Here is a 16,252-nt window from a genome sequence, read left to right as displayed (position 1 = left end):
ATAAAGTAGGTATCTTAGAGCAACATTCTTTTAGGTTGTACAGGTCTAGTACAAATTAAGTCTGAACTGGTTTGATTAAGGGTAGGCTTTATGCATGTCTGCACTTTATAAATTTAGAACTTAAATCATGCAGTCATTATTTTTAAGCATTACTGTCTATCTTACTTGTGAATATTTCACAAATAAGTTACGCGCATTGTTATGATTTGGATATTTCAAGTCTGAATTCTGCTTGTCGGATATGTGTATAGGTTATTCTGATCTGCACACTGGCAGAGGTTGCATCTTTATAATCGTTTATAATTTCACAATGTGCAGCTTCCTAAAATAAATAGTTATAACGTGTCAAGGACTGATAAACCTGAATCTGAATTATGACCATGTTAATAAATGTTTCTCCATACCTAATGCTGTAAGGTTGCATACTACTACCTCCCACACAACTCCCTTTCTTAAGCTTTCTTGGCTTGTAGGGGTCTGTCCTTACCTTCAGATGGCTGAGTAGCTGTCTTAAAGGTAGGTGCATTCTGTTAGATGTGATAATTTGATTTTTTTGCCCTTGCTGGTCACCCTTGATATTTCACAGTTATCATTACATACTTGTGTTCATATTAAGGAGATGGTGGAGCACTGTGGTGATTCTGGATTGGTTATGTAATCTGACAGTTGTCCTGTCTTTCTTACTGTTAATTTTCACTCTCTGTCTCTCTCCTCATCTCTAAATTGCTAAGCACATTTAGCTCCATAAAGTCATCACTAAGTTATAGCTCAACACTTACAAAATCAAAGCCATGATTTTAATCTTCAAGGATACAAAGAATGAGCTTGATCTTACTTTCTCCAGAACACAAAATTTATTTGTATATTCCTTTCATCATTTCATGATTGAAATAGTTTCATTTAACTGCTTGGTGTGATAAAACTTAATCAGGTTAGCTTTGATATGGTACTGACTTGGATAAATTGAAACGTGGACACCTCTATAGGGGTAAGGCCATTCTACTTCAATTTCTTGACTCTGGAATACATCAAGTTTATCTTCTTTCATACCTTCAGTACAGTCTTTGCTTCTTCACAAGTTAGAGCAACACTATAATAGGATCGCTAGATTTGCAGCAGGTCAGTATTATAGAATCCACCATTGTTCCCGGTTTTGAATTTACAGTAGCTGGAATGCAAACAACACCATCAAAATGTGCACAGGCTTCAAAATGACCACAACTGCCCCTCACTTGCTGATATGTTTGAAAGTTGCAAACCTTGTCACAACACAAGGTCAGCACCCTGCTCAAATAATTCACATAGCCATTCTTCAATCCAAGAATAAGTTTGGTGATTCATGCTTTTCTGTGTACATTGCCAAGCTGTAAATGTACATTCTCATTATATATTTAAACATATTTGTGATTAATGTTTCTCGTGCTGTGATGTCTGTACCTGTTCTCTAATAATACAGAAGCCAGAGAAGTATAGCATTGGTTATTCAATTTAGTTTTTGTTCATAATATTTCTGATGTTCATTATGCTCATCTGTTTCTCTTGCATTTTTAATTATCTCATCTTTTATTATACCTTGTGTGACTTGAGTTATTTGACTCATGTTCTGTATGTCTAATCTCACAACAGTTCATGCTTAATCTTTTTAAATTATTTTTTCACTGTATTGAATTGTGTGTCTGTTTAACGGTCATTCCTGGACTCCACTGAAAATAGTCATGGTCCATTTTGACATTCTCACAATTCCTGGTCATCAAATGTAGACAGGTAAATAACCTTTTTTTCCCTTTATTAAGTGTAAATGCATATATAAAGTTACATGCCAACTGGAAAGCGTTCTGTGCAAGTGAAGAAAATATGATAAATTTTCCATAGATCAAAACTGCAGGGTTTTATTTTGACACACATCTCTATACAAATAACTGCCTACATGGTGTTTGACCTTAACTGTTATATAAGCCAGTATATGGCACTGGGGAGCATAGTGGAACAAACCTCTACAAATTCAGATGGATATGTTTACTTTTTTGCAGCCTAAAGCAATTTTTCCATAAACCATTGTAAGGGGCAGGTCACAATGAGAATTTAATCTATCCCTCGTTAGTGTCGTTTTTAAATAAATCCCTAGATTTCTTATTGTATGGTTATTGCTGTATCCCCACCTTGGAATACATTGCATACTCAGTATATATGCTGTCGTATGGATTATCCTGTACAGGTAACTATATTTAAACTAAATATAAGTATGGTGTATGGTTTGAGGATTAGTAGAAATGCAGCAAACCATGGAAAATGAAGCTACCTCTTGCTCACATTTTCAGAGCTTATTTCTCTCTAAACCTATGTTACCTTATTTGGACTAAAATTACCTACAGAGCTAAGTGATGTTATAGACAGGATACTTGCATTTATATTATGTATCGAGAATGAAACTAGATAAACTAAAATGCTTTATTAACTGCAGAGGGATAGCTTGCTGTAAGAGATAATGTTGACTGACTACCTGCCAGTAATAATTTGTTCCAAGGCATCCTTTTAGATATTTTTGCAAGTCTTGGGAGTCTTGTAATTTTAAGGTGGAATTGTTAGAGTTTAGTGTTTGTTTTACTTCTGAATAGTTCAGTGGACTATTGTGGAATATTTTAACTGAGAGCTAATGTCCAAAATCTATTGCATGTGAGTTTTCGAACACTGCTAAATGTTTTTAAAAGTCAGACAAATATAGCTTATATAAGAACTAGTTGTAGTATCATTGTTTCTGTTCTAATTCCCATGTCTATGCTCAAACCTTTTATTTTGTGCTCTTTTATGCAATTTTGCATTTGCACATACACAAGTGTATTTCTTTATTCAGATTATTTCATGGATAACTTTTCATTTTTCAACTTTAATAATTTTGTGGCTGGTGGTTTTATTATGTAGTATATGGATATGTGTACAGGTTTGGTAGGTTCTACCTTTGTAAGAGTGACATACCTACCAAAATGTCTATCACAGTTGGCTCATTTTAGGAGTGAAAAAACAGTTGTGCTCTTGGCATGCTAGATTAGCCTCACTGGTGATAATTACCATAAAGACAGGAAAAAGGGTACTGGCACTGGAAAGGTATCATTATTCCCTCCTGGGAAATTGTGATTTTGTGTGTGTGTGTGTGTGTGTGTGTGTGTGTGTGTGTGTGTGTGTGTGTGTATGTGTGTGTGTGTGTGTGTCTTGGACAGGTTTGTAAGATAGCACTAGACGTTCTTAGACTGAGAACAGTGGTTATAAATCTGCTGTGCAGCTGTTCTGTGTAAAGCTTATTTGAGTGTGCCAAGTGTTGATCATAATCTGAGGCAGCAATGCAGCTAAAACTCTGTATGCCATCATCCTTGCATATTATTTGCTAATCAACAGTTTGTATGATTGTAGCCCCACCTCGTAGTATCAATTATGGCTATAGGGCAATCCCTGGGGGTTGGTTAAAATGATCAGGTGTTTACCTCACAGACACAAAAAGTACAGGGTTTGAGTATCACCTTTGGAATGGAAATTGGCTAGGCTTAAAATGGCCTACAAGCCAGCCAGCCTAGTACTTTACTATGAATGTATGATCCTAACCATCACATATGAAATAAAGAACTGCTGTAGTCTTCATATATTTTACTGTACATTATTGAAGTTTTATTCAGTAAGTCCCTACAAAAAAGCAGATGTGTGGCTTTCTTTGGAGACTGGTGCTGAACAACCTATATACAAGTTTGGTTTACAGATGATGTACAGCTTTGATCCTGGGAACTCCACAGCCTTACAAGAACAGAAGAGACATGTATTTATTGACAAAAAACAGAATACAGAGTCAGTGCCAGACAGTAAACATAGTGAAAGATTATATTTTTACATATTTGAGAAAGCATGAGAGTCTGTATGTAATTTTTTATTGCCAGAAGGACAGCATAACAATCTCATTTGGGATATGTGTATGTGTGCGTGTTTGTGTGTATGTATGTAGGTGACTGCAAGCACACACAAGTAAGTGTGTGTGTGTGTGTGTGTGTGTGTGTGTGTGTGCACGTGAGTGCAAGTATCCACAAGTAAGTGTGTGTGTGTGTGTGTGTGTGTGTGTGTGTGTGTGTGTGTGTGTGTGTGTGTGTGTGTGTCTGTGTGTGCGCGTGCATGTCTGTAAGTGCAAGCATGCACAAGTAAGTATGTGTGCATGTTCCTGTCTGCCAGATATGCAGTTTTATACTGGGGCCATCTGTGGCTCAGCAGTTATGCTACAGCTCTATTGAAGGTGGTGCATGTCAGTAAACGTATACATTTTTTATTACATAGTAGAATCTGCATAATGTATCAAGGCACCAGTTTACTTTTTTTCCTGCTGTAGAAATTGTACATGTGTTCTCCTTTAAGTATGGGCATGAGGAAGGGGATGTGTTTTCACCGAAACTGCAGTCACAGAGAAATTAAGAAGCAAAAATAAGTAAAAGTATTGTATGGTTGCTTTCCTTAAATATGTGTCTCAGACAACCTTGCCGACTTCTGCACAAGTGGTTCCTTATAGCAGCAATTCTGTCAAGCTGAGGTAAGTAACATGTTTCTTTATATAAAGTAATGGGACACCACCTGTTGAGTTACAGAAATAGTGCTTGGTTGTTAAGAAACATTATCATGTGACAGATTGTTTTATGTCATATTGCTGTATTATAAATCATTATAAATACTAGAAACATGATTTTTACATTACACAGTTTGTAGAACAAACTGCTTTGTTGTAGTAGTGTTGGACTGCTTGCATCTAAAGCGACTCATTTTTTGGGGGTTATTCCAAGTAATTATTTTACTATTACTGGTGGGCTTTATATACCTGCCTACCATAGCACTCATTATTGCATAATATTAGCCTTGCTGTCATACCTTCCTGTCCTATGTTGTCTTGCCACAGCTTCCTGTCGTTTGTGTCATTGTACACTTCTCATACAGTGAGAATGACTGATACCATGTGGGGTAGTGATTTCCCATGTTTATGGAACACAGACTTAATAGTTGCCTGAAAATGCTTCTGTATGTTTTACAAGATGCAGCCAGGAGCAGATGTAGATTCCTGTGGTAGTAAGAGAATGGTGGGTATCTCAACCAGTGTTGTGTAGACAGAGACGTTGGAGAGGTGACTTGGTCTCCTGTGATATTAAGAGGTTAGTGTGCTGCTCGACCAGTGTTGGGCTGCTCTGATTATCACAGGTTTTGTTAGTGGCTCCACCCAGAGAGCATAGTGATGCTGTTATATCTAGTCAACATTTGTCCACTCAGAAATGCACAGTTCAATGTGTTGCCTTCAGATTGTACTATAGACTTTGCAACTGTAAGATGTACCTAAGGCCTTCTTCCCCAAGAAGAACGTGGCAATAATGGGCCAGTCTTGCCCACCTTTCAGCAACTTGTATATCTCCCTAAACCAGATGATGGAACTGCAGCTGGAAAGTCTACCCTTTTTGTTGTTATGTCAGCTCACTGGTTAAGTAATAACACCATTGGATATTATGTAAAGATGAGATGCATTCCTGCTACAACTTGACTTGTCTTGAACACTGTACACAAACCATAGACCTACTTTGCAATCCACAGGTAGGAAAACATGACTCAATGAGACTTATAAAGTCCTATTAAGCTACCAGTGTCTTGCTGGAGCTTGTTAAGTTTCTGCTTGATAGTCTTATCACTATACTTTTAGGGTTGTGGATGGAGTTATAGTTCTTTCTTTGTGTTCTTGGCATTCAGTGGTGCATTTGGGGCCCTCCTGCAGCAACCAAAGCCAGATTGTCTTTTGTTTTTCTCAGCTGGCAGTACTAAATTATATAAATTACTTAATATTTCTAAGAAGTCTATGTATTGTAAACACAATTACGCAAACTAGTAAGGAGCTTAAGAGAAACATAAGGAATTTTAAAGCTGAATATGAACTTAAAATAGATACTAAAACTAAAATAATAATAATAAACATTTCTTTAATTATGTCATGTCTGCCTACTCTGACCCAAAGGAAGTGGATAATATTCTAGCTGACATATTTAAAGCAAATTTTGCTCCACCCATACTATTGCACAGGTACCACTGTCCCAACCAACCCCTTAATTACTATGGAATAAGTCCTTTCAGCCCTCTCAAAAAGTAAGCATACCTCATGGGCCTGGATTCCATACCAGGTTGCTTGATTGTCAGTACCAAATATGGCCTCTCTGCATCTGTACTTAACCAGTGGAGAGGTGTAGATTAAAGGTTACATTCCTGGAGCCTGGAAAACATCCCTTGCAATGCTGTTACATAAGGGTGGCCCAGCCACAGACTGCTAACTGTAGGCCCATTAGTTCTTCTAGCCTCCTATGTAAAGCTTTGGAACGTATTAGCTCAAACCTCATTAATGTGGCTATTGAAAATGACTTAATCCAGGACTTTCATTAATTCATTTTGTCAAAGGAAGATTCTGCCTCTTCAACCTCATTAATTTCTTTGTAAAGCAGTGAAGGGGTTGATAACAGCTGTGCAGTATGCATAGCATATTTAGACCTGGATAAGGCTTTTCACACTATTTCCCGTGCAGGTAGTACTGATGTACATAAATCTGAATATAAATCCTTATTTTGTGCTGTGGATAATGGTTATCTGACAGAACCCTTGCGGTTAGAGTCACAGGTATTACCTTTAAAAGCAAGTAAGTTATTAGTGGTGTACCACAGGGCTCTATGCTAGGCCCTCTCCTGTTTGGGAGACTTTTAAGCCAACATTCTTGGTCTGTGGTTGGACAACTGCAAATTGTGTGGTGTGTTTTAATGATGTCCTTCATGGATGCATCTGCAGTCATAACAACTGGGTTGTCCTGTCGTCAGGCAGCCCTTCAGTCGGCCGGATTCCAAAGTCCGGGTCCGGCTTCGGCTGATGTCGCACTTCACCCGACGTCATCTCTGCTGGTCTTCGGGTATAAAGGCATCAGCCGACGCCATTTTCTTCAGTCTTTCTTGCCGCGTGGCGCCCGAAGCAGAAGCTGTTCGCAAGTGCCGGTCGGTCGGATCCAGAGATTACTACTACCGAATACTACTTCGAAGACTTCTAAAAGCTAAGTACCCCGTTGGGGACTCTTTCTTGCCTCAGCCGATGTCAGAAAAAGTCAATAACTGTTTAACTTGTGGGAAACAAATACCTCATAAAGATTTCCACTCTTACTGTTTGCCTTGTCTAGGCCCAGACCACGACGTAGCAGCCTGTTCGGCCTGTGCTTCATTCAACCGACGAACGCTTAGGCGTCGGTCGGAGTTTGCTGAACAGTTTTTCGGTTCTGATTTTGCGTACATTATGCCGCCGGACCCTCCGACTTCCCAAATTGTTAAAAACGCAAAGAAAGACCGACACTCGCGGTCCACGGTTTCGGCCGAAACCATGGTTAAGCAAACCGCGAGTGTCTCGGTTTCGGCCGAAACCGAGAAAACTGATCAAAGCACAGCTGAATCTATGACTACTTCTGAGGTTCCTGCTACATTACTTGAATCGACCTCAGATATTTTACCTACTACAGTGGTTCCTAGTGACTTATCAGACACCATCCCTTTGGATGTCTCTACCCCAGCACGTGGTGCTGCTAGGCCTCCTGCAGCCATGTCAATTAAGGCCTTTGCCAGGGCTAAAGCAGCCAAGTCTACTAAATCAGTGCCTGTTAAGCCCCCCTCATCCAGGCCCACTTCTAGTGCACAAATGCTTACTCTGGCAGAAGATTTAATAACCTTAATTAGGGGATCTCAATCTCACCCAGACAGGGCCTCGCAGCCCCCAGAGAAGAGACCTAGAGCAGAGCCCCCAGAGCCTGGGTCCTCTGATGATTCTGCGGATGACTCAGATATTACAGACCAGCCAGAGGCTCCTTTCTCCAATTATGAAGACTCAGATGCTGAAGAATCTATCCCAGCTGCCCACCAGAAGAATTTTCCTTTGGGGAAACCTTGCATGCCATGCGAGAACAATTCCAATGGCAGCAACAGGATTACTCAGATTCCAGAAAAAGACTTAGGACTTTTCTGCACCTTCCACAACATAGGCCCTTAGCTATACCTCCTGTCCTATCTGTTGTGGACGATGCTTTTAATGATGTCTGCTCTGCACCAGATTCTTTACCTCCAGCCCCTGCCAAACCAGATAGATTTTACAGGGTACCAGACACCCATCATCACCTATACAAGGCCCCACTTGCAGACCCCGAAACTATATCCCAGGGGCCTAAGGCAGTAGCCTCGACCACAGCAAAAAATCCCATTCCTTCTGAAAGGGAAGCCAGGTCTTTAGACAGATGGGGCAAAAAGGTTTACACCTCAGCTACTCTCTCAGCCAGAGCTTTAAACTGTCAGTTTCACATGATACAATACCAAGAGTTTATGCTTGATCAGTTAACTAAAAAGCTATCCTCTGATGACTCTATGGATAAGAGATATGTATTAGAGATGGTAAATAACATACAACAGGTTAGTAACCATTCACTGAAATGTGGCTATGATGCACTGGAGGCTTCATTTAGATCAGCCATGACTGGCACAGTGATAAGAAGACATGCATGGCTGAAGGAACAGGTCTTACCGGATCATGTTAAAGCTAAGTTATTAGATGCTCCTATGGATAAGGCCAGTTTGTTTGGTACGCCTGCCCAGCAGGTAATGAAGAAAATGGAAGAAAAGGCAAAATCTGTCCAAACAGTAAAAGATTTCTTGCAGGTTCAGCCCCCAAGGTTTAGCAGGAACTGGCCTGCCAAAAACTGGTCCTTTCCTGACTCCACAAGATCCCAAAGGGGCAGAAATAGACGTTCCAGAGGCAGAAATCAATCCAGAGGGGGTGCCTACAGAGGACGACAGTGGCAAGGTAATAACAGAGGCACAGACACAGCCAGTACCACTACAACAGCACAACAACAGTGACTTGATTCTAACTCCGCCTACCAGGGAACAAATAGCAGCACCATTAGGCGGAAAATTAACCTTATTTTCAAAGAACTGGCACTATATCACAAAAGACAAGTGGATTTTGCAGACCAAGGTTACCGGTTCCACTTCCACACTTTACCAGTCAAAAGAGGAATGCCAAACCTGCCTCCAAATCAAAAAACAGAAGCTCTACAACAGATAATGCAATTAACAAAGATGAGAGCTGTGGAAAGAGTTCCAAGAACAGAACAAGGCAAAGGATTTTACTCCAGACTATTCCTAGTTCCAAGAAAGGAAAAAAGTTGGAGACCTATTCTCGACCTGTCCACCTTAAATACATACATCATTGTCCCAAAATTCAAAATGCTGACTCTACAGCAGCTTCTTCCCATGCTGGGCAAGGAGTGTTGGCTGGTAACTCTAGATCTCAAGGAGGCATACCTGCACGTCCCCATCCGACCAATTTGCAGAAGATACCTCAGATTTCTTGCAGGATCAGAGCACTATCAATTCTCAGCATTGCCCTTTGGCTTATCTACTGCGCCCAGAGTATTCACAAAATGCCTGGCATCAGTGATCGCCCACTGCAGACTACAGGGAATTCAAATTTATCCATACCTGGACGACTGTCTGCTACAAGGGGACAACCCAAGCAAGCTGACAACAGATTTACAAAGGGTCATTTACTTGCTACAAGCTCTGGGATACACAGTCAATTTACAAAAGTCAAGGCTGATACCATCCCAAACAAGGACATTCTTGGGCGCGGAATTGGACACGGTAAAACAGATGGCATTCCTAACTACAGAAAAACAAAAAGAACTCCCTCTTTACTTCTTGGCACTAACAAGACGGAACAAGCTAACAGCAAGAAAAGTTCTGCAGGCCCTGGGCTTCATGGCATCATGCATAATCTTAGTTCCACATGCCAGGCTACATATGAGAAAGCTACAGTGGTACCTAAAGAATTTATGGTCCCAACACAGGCACAGCCTAGAAGCAGAAATTCCACTAATACCATGCCTAAAACAGGAGTTCCTATGGTGGGCTCAAGCATGCCAGTCAAACCCAGGCCTACCCTTTCACAACTATCAAGCAAGCCAAACCATCACAACAGATGCCTCAGACCTAGGATGGGGGGCTCACATGCTGGGCAAATGCGTACAAGGATTATGGACGCAGGACCAGCTTCACCTGCACATCAACCTAAAAGAAATGCTGGCAGTAAAACTGGCAATCCAAAACTTCAGACCATTCCTCAAAGAAGGCCAATTGATGATAAGGACAGACGACACCACTGTCATGTGGTACATCAACAAACAGGGAGGCACTCATTCATACCCCCTGTGCAGAATGACCTTGGACCTTTGGAACCTGGCACTCAGCTACAACATCCAGTTACAGGCAATATTCGTACCAGGAAAGGAAAATACTCTAGCAGACATGTTAAGCAGAACCACCTCGGATGCTCACGAATGGATGCTACACCCGGACATCTTCAAGACCATCTCAAAGAAATGGGGAATGCCACAGATAGATCTATTCGCTTCCCCTCTCAATCACCAGCTCAAAAAATTCTGCACAAGGACATTCCACCCACTTGCATGGAAAGTGGACTCGCTCTCCTTCAGCTGGAAAGGTCTGACAGCATATGCATTCCCACCTCTTCCTTTGCTACACAAGGTATTACTAAAAATCAAGGAGGAGCGTCCAACGATAATCCTGATAGCTCCAAACTGGCCAAGACAACACTGGTACCCATTGCTAAGAAGCATGTCTCGGGACAAGATGTGGTCAATACCCCTGAGGCCTTTGATGTTAACTCAGAACAACTACAGCATCATGCATCCAAACCTAAAAACGTTGCAACTGACTGCATGGAACATTACATAGCAACAACTAATCCAGAACTTTCCCAAAGGGTGAAAGACATTATCCTTGAAGCCCGCAGACCTTCAACAAGAAGGAACTATGCAGGAAAATGGAAAAGATTTGTCATTCGGAGTGCTGAAAGAGGAAAGGATGTGTCAAATATAGATATGGCTAACATTCTGGAGTATTTGGCAGAACTTCTGCATACAGGCCTGTCCTACTCCTCCATCAAGCATCAGCTATTTCAGCAGAATACAGCTTTGATCCACCTGTCTTTTCACATCCTTTACTCAGGCAGTTCCTCAGAGGGATTAAGAATGTAAAACCCCCTAGGAAACCACCATTGCCAGCTTGGGATTTGAACTTTGTACTAGAAAAGCTGACACTCGCACCTTTTGAGCCAGCAGCAACAGCAGAGCTACAGCATCTATCGTGGAAAACTGCTTTCCTACTGGCAATAACCTCAGCAAGGAGGGTGTCTGAACTTCAGGCCCTAATGGCAGTACAGCCCTTCCTAATCTTCCACCAAGATAGAGTGTCCATGAGGACTAATCCTACATTTATGCCTAAGGTGGTATCCAGAGTGTCTTTAAACCAGGCAATCCACCTACCTACCTTCTTCCCCAACCCTCAAAACAGAGGGGAAAGAATGCTGCATACCTTGGATGTACATAGACAGTTACGCTACTACCTGGACAGAACAAAAAGTAACAGAAAAACTGAACAGCTTTTTGTAGCCTATGCAACAGGAAGAGAAGGAAAAGCTATTTCAAAACAGACAATCTCCAAATGGATAGGAAATTGCATACGATTCTGTTACTCCTTCCATGGAAAACCAATTCCACAGAACATAAGGCCTCATTCTACAAGGGCAACAGCCACTACCACAGCCTTCTTACGAGGAGTGGCAACCAAGGACATTATTGAGGCGGCTACTTGGACCTCCGTGCATACATTTGCCAAGCATTATAATTTACCTTTGTACTCCAGATCCCGAGCAGGGTTTGCCACTGCTGTACTGCAAGGGATCCTAACCACACCATAATCTATTTTTTCCTCCCCCCTTAGTTGGCTATGGTATTCTACCCAGTTGTTATGACTGCAGATGCATCCATGAAGGACATAGTACAGTTTTGTACCTACCATAAATGTAGATGTCCGAACTGGATAGCATCTGCAGTCAGGATTACCCTCCCTCCTTCCCCTCTGTGGTACTCCTAGGGTATTTACCCTCCTAATAGCTAGCTGGTGGGGGGAGTCTCTTATGGTGTATTTGTTTGTATATATGTACATACATGCTTATTTTCTGAGTTTGCCTTCTATCCTTTTGCAAACATTGGCATTTATCCAAAATGTAGCCTTCCAGGGAGGGCAACTGGCATCTGGGGCAAGAAACACTGAAGAAAATGGCGTTGGCTGATGCCTTTATACCCGAAGACCAGCAGAGATGACGTCGGGTGAAGTGCGACATCAGCCGAAGCCGGACCCGGACTTTGGAATCCGGCCGACTGAAGGGCTGCCTGACGACAGGACAACCCAGTTGTTATGACTGCAGATGCTATCCAGTTCGGACATCTACATTTATGGTAGGTACAAAACTGTACTTTCCATTGACTCACAATTGTTTCCACATGGGTTGCACCATGTTAACAAATGATACAAGCACAATGGTCTCAAAAAATGTGAAAACGGTGGTATAGTTAATTTTAGTAAAAAAAAAACAAACATTTTCCTTTGCTATATAGCTGATGCTCCCCTCCAATTAGACACTCTCATAAAGGATCTGGTCAGTTTTTTTCATAAGTCCTTATCTTTTGACCATCATGTCTCTGCAGTAGTTTGGAAAATCTTCTCTCTTGTACATCTAGTTTCCAAAGACATCTTCTGTAGATTCAAAGGAGTCTTAACTCCCTTTTAGTCATAATGTATCAGACTTATTATTAAATATAATGTCCCATTTGGCTTTATTAGAGACCCTATAGATTCCTAACTAAAAAGAACAGTGGCCTTAAACATCTTAGTTAGGATAGACTAGAAGCCCTCTCTCTGTACTTGGTGTCTTAGAGATTTCTCCTTGGGGACCAGTATCAAGCCTTTTGAGCCATAAAGCATCCAACACTCTTTGACCTCCTATTCCTTCATTGAACAGATGGTTCCTCAAATACGTCATTAAAGGAACATTCAGAAATAGATAAGTCTGGATCTTTGGTGTAATGGATTCATATCCCAAACTGTCCCCCACCATTGGAACAAACTTTCACTACAAGTCAAGAAGCGTAGCACCCTTGCCACCTTCAAGGTAAACATAGACAATTGGATTGACTGCCACAAATTCTCTCCTGGTATATCTTGTATCGCCCTTCTTGAGGTTGGAGGGAACATTTAAATATGGGTTATTGGCTAGGCTGCTAAAAGTCTGCATGCTGATTGCTTAGTGCTTACCTATGTACCTAATAAAAGAGCAGCTAAGTGATCAAATGTAGACTGCATTGAACTATATTCTGTTTCTTACTTTCCCCTTCATTTTAAGACCAGTTTAATGAAATAGCATATTATAGCATAACTTTATATATTGTTGTGTTAGCCATTAGATATTAGGATTCCAAAGAGGTTGTAGTAAGACGTCTTTGGTGATGTAGTGTACCTCCATGTTTTCTGAAACTTGGACTCGGTTCATGTAAGTGACAAACAAGCTTCTTATTTTCAAACGTAGTGGCTGTGGTGCATTTGAATAGTCACTTATCCAATTTAAACAGTAATGCTGGACATTTTAAAAGCTGTGTTTCCTAAACCCAGTTGCTCACTATATTTTCCATTTTCCTGCATGACATCAAGCCTTTGTCTTATTTGTTTAAGCAGTGCCAGCAGTGCAACTGTTAGCACACTTGATCTGATGTTGTCCTTTTCATTCTCCCTCAGTGAATGGATTGTAGATCTGATTCTAGGATCCAACTCAGCCGCATACTTCAGACTTTGGATCCAACTCTTGAGTTCCTTCCTCTACATATAATGCCCTAGTCCATTTCCACTACCCCAATCTCGTTTGCCACCATTGCACACAGCTGTGGGATCTTTCTCTTGTCGCATTTGTGATTGTTGTTGGTATTTCTAAAGTAAGAAAAGTTTAATTCTTTATATCTAATTTGTTTCTCCTCTTTGTTATACCTACCTCTTAGTCATTTGGTTTTCTTTGCATAAGGTTTCTTACTATTTAAATAGTAATTTCTTTCATTTACCATTGTTGGTATTTTCTCTTATTCTCTCTCCTCTATTTTTTCCTACCCTATTCAACAGGGTAATTCTGTTTTTTACCATTGCTGGTATTCTGTTTTTCTTAATATAAAAAATAAATTTGATTAAAAAAAAAAAAAAAAACTGTTTTTACTATTGGTATATTCTCTACCTTTTTACAGTTTCTTTTGTACTGCCGTGGCTCACAAGCTCACAGGTTTTTAAAAATGGAGTTCTCGTGGGCATAAAATCCCTAACTCGGATGCCCACAAAGAGTGCGTTTACTTTTTGGGGCCAATTCACTTAAATATGAGCTGTTAAATCTGTGCAGCCTTTAATTCTCATGCCATAGCTGACAGGAGAAACAAAGTGGTGCTCAAGGGTTTGCATCCACCCTCATCTTCCTCATCTTCAGGGGCTCAAACCCCCAGTAAGTCGTCAAAAGCTCTGCTGGAGCATAGGAAGCGGTCGCCTCCAAAGTCTCCCAAGACTCCATTAGAGTCACCCTCCAAAGTCATTAAATTGTTGCCTCTGATTCCATTGGGTCAGAAACAACTTACAGTGGATCTTAAGCACTCTGATCCGAAACCGTCTTATCCGATCATGATTTCTGCTAGTTCGACCACTCAAGTTATGTATCCTAAGTCTTCGGATCCGAAGCCTAGTACTTCATACACACTGATGACTCATTCCTCTGAGCTCCTCATTGATCCTATTTCTCCTGGGTTCCATTCTCTGTTAAGGTGGACCCCAAAAAAGTACTGTAGACCTCAGTCAATCACATCATCCGTCAGGTCCTCCAGAAGTGTATCTGAAGCAGACACGGATAGGATGGTGCAAAAGTCTTGCAGTCACTACTCACACAGTCTTATCGCCTTCTCTGATCTGACCTTTGGTTTTGGAGCTGCAGGATCCATCAGCCCTGAGAGTTCTGGAGTCATATCCGAAGACAGTTACTTCTTTGACTCCGACAGCATCCGTGGCCAGTTCTGCTCCTGTGCCTTCAAATTGGAATGTGTCCTAGAGGTGAAACATAGGTGTTAGATTTGTGGTGCCGGGATCTATCAGATCCATGTCTGCTCTTGGAGCATCTGTGCTGGACAGCTTGGGTCCAGTTCCCTCCTCCAGGCACTAGTCGGATCGGAGTTGTCTTCTACCTGTAGTGGAACACTCAGCTCCGGTGTGGATAGCCACAGCTACTCCAGGTCCATCTGCTTTTGAGGTTGTGGAAAGGGCCTTTTCTCATTCTAGAGATCTGGTCTCTCTCCCCTTGGATCCTCCCCTATTCTCTCCTCAGTTCTGAGCTTTGAGTCCATCAGACCTATCCCACAGGGACAGCTAGTTCCACCTAGCTTCCAGTCGGTTCCCATGGAGGAACTCCCTCTCTCTTCTGATACCTCCCCGAACCCCCAAGGAGGTCCATTGGAAAAAGACATGCAAGAGGAGACACATAAATTCCCTACTGGAATATCTCACTGCAGATAGTGATTTTTTTCTTTAACAAGAAACATCTTTATTAAATTATCATGTATGACCTAAGCAATCATACATTTATATAAATGAAAACAAACCATACTGACATAATTTTAGCTGCAAACATTATACATCACAAACCTTGTTTGCATAATTGTAGTTGCAGACATTATACATCACTTAACAGTCTATCCAGTCATTGTTAAACATTATATAGCCCATTCAAATCCTGCCTTCTTTTAACTCATTCCTTCCAGTATAGCTCTTCTGACTGTATACTAATAAAGCATAGTGGGTGTGGCTTGAGCCGTTAAAAAATGAAGTTATCACCTTATAGTTCAAACAAATATTCATATCTCTGGACCATAAGTGTTAATAAAAAAGTTGTAAATTTTATTTTTATTTTATTTATTCAACATTTGTTTACTATTTAACCGTTTAACATTTACGTTTCACCATAATTAGACTCAGCAAGGCCTTACTATGTTTAGGCAATTTTCATTCTGTATCATAGTGGTGCTGTGGTAGCGTTGTCACTTCACAGTAAGATGCTGTCCGGTTCGATTCTCAGCTAGAGTGTCTTCTGAGTGGAGACATGTATGAATTGGCGTACCTTCTTTGAAGGTTGTGCGTCAGGGCTGGTAACTCGGCACGTAAAAATCAACTACCAATCATTAGCGTACTGGAGATCCACTGTGGCGACCCCTAACCGGGAAAAGCCGAAAGACGCAACATCATAGCTCAAA

At 41.0% G+C, this 16,252-nt stretch overlaps 1 protein-coding gene across 1 annotated transcript in view; it reads left to right on the top strand.

Moving 5' to 3' along the window:
- The window catches only part of PHYH (phytanoyl-CoA 2-hydroxylase), a 930,440-nt gene that overhangs the window by 173,976 nt on the left and 740,212 nt on the right, over positions 1–16,252 (top strand). The window contains exon 2 of the mRNA XM_044087967.1: positions 4,500–4,558. Coding sequence (XP_043943902.1) covers positions 4,500–4,558 — 59 coding nt within the window. The remainder of the gene's footprint in view (positions 1–4,499; positions 4,559–16,252) is intronic.

This window comes from Protopterus annectens, chromosome 11.part0 (assembly GCF_019279795.1).
Source record: "Protopterus annectens isolate FY-2018-M chromosome 11.part0, PAN1.0, whole genome shotgun sequence".
Taxonomy (NCBI): domain Eukaryota; kingdom Metazoa; phylum Chordata; order Ceratodontiformes; family Protopteridae; genus Protopterus; species Protopterus annectens.
The sequence above is the reverse complement of the archived record's forward strand: the minus strand, read 5'-3'. Positions and strand labels throughout refer to the sequence as shown.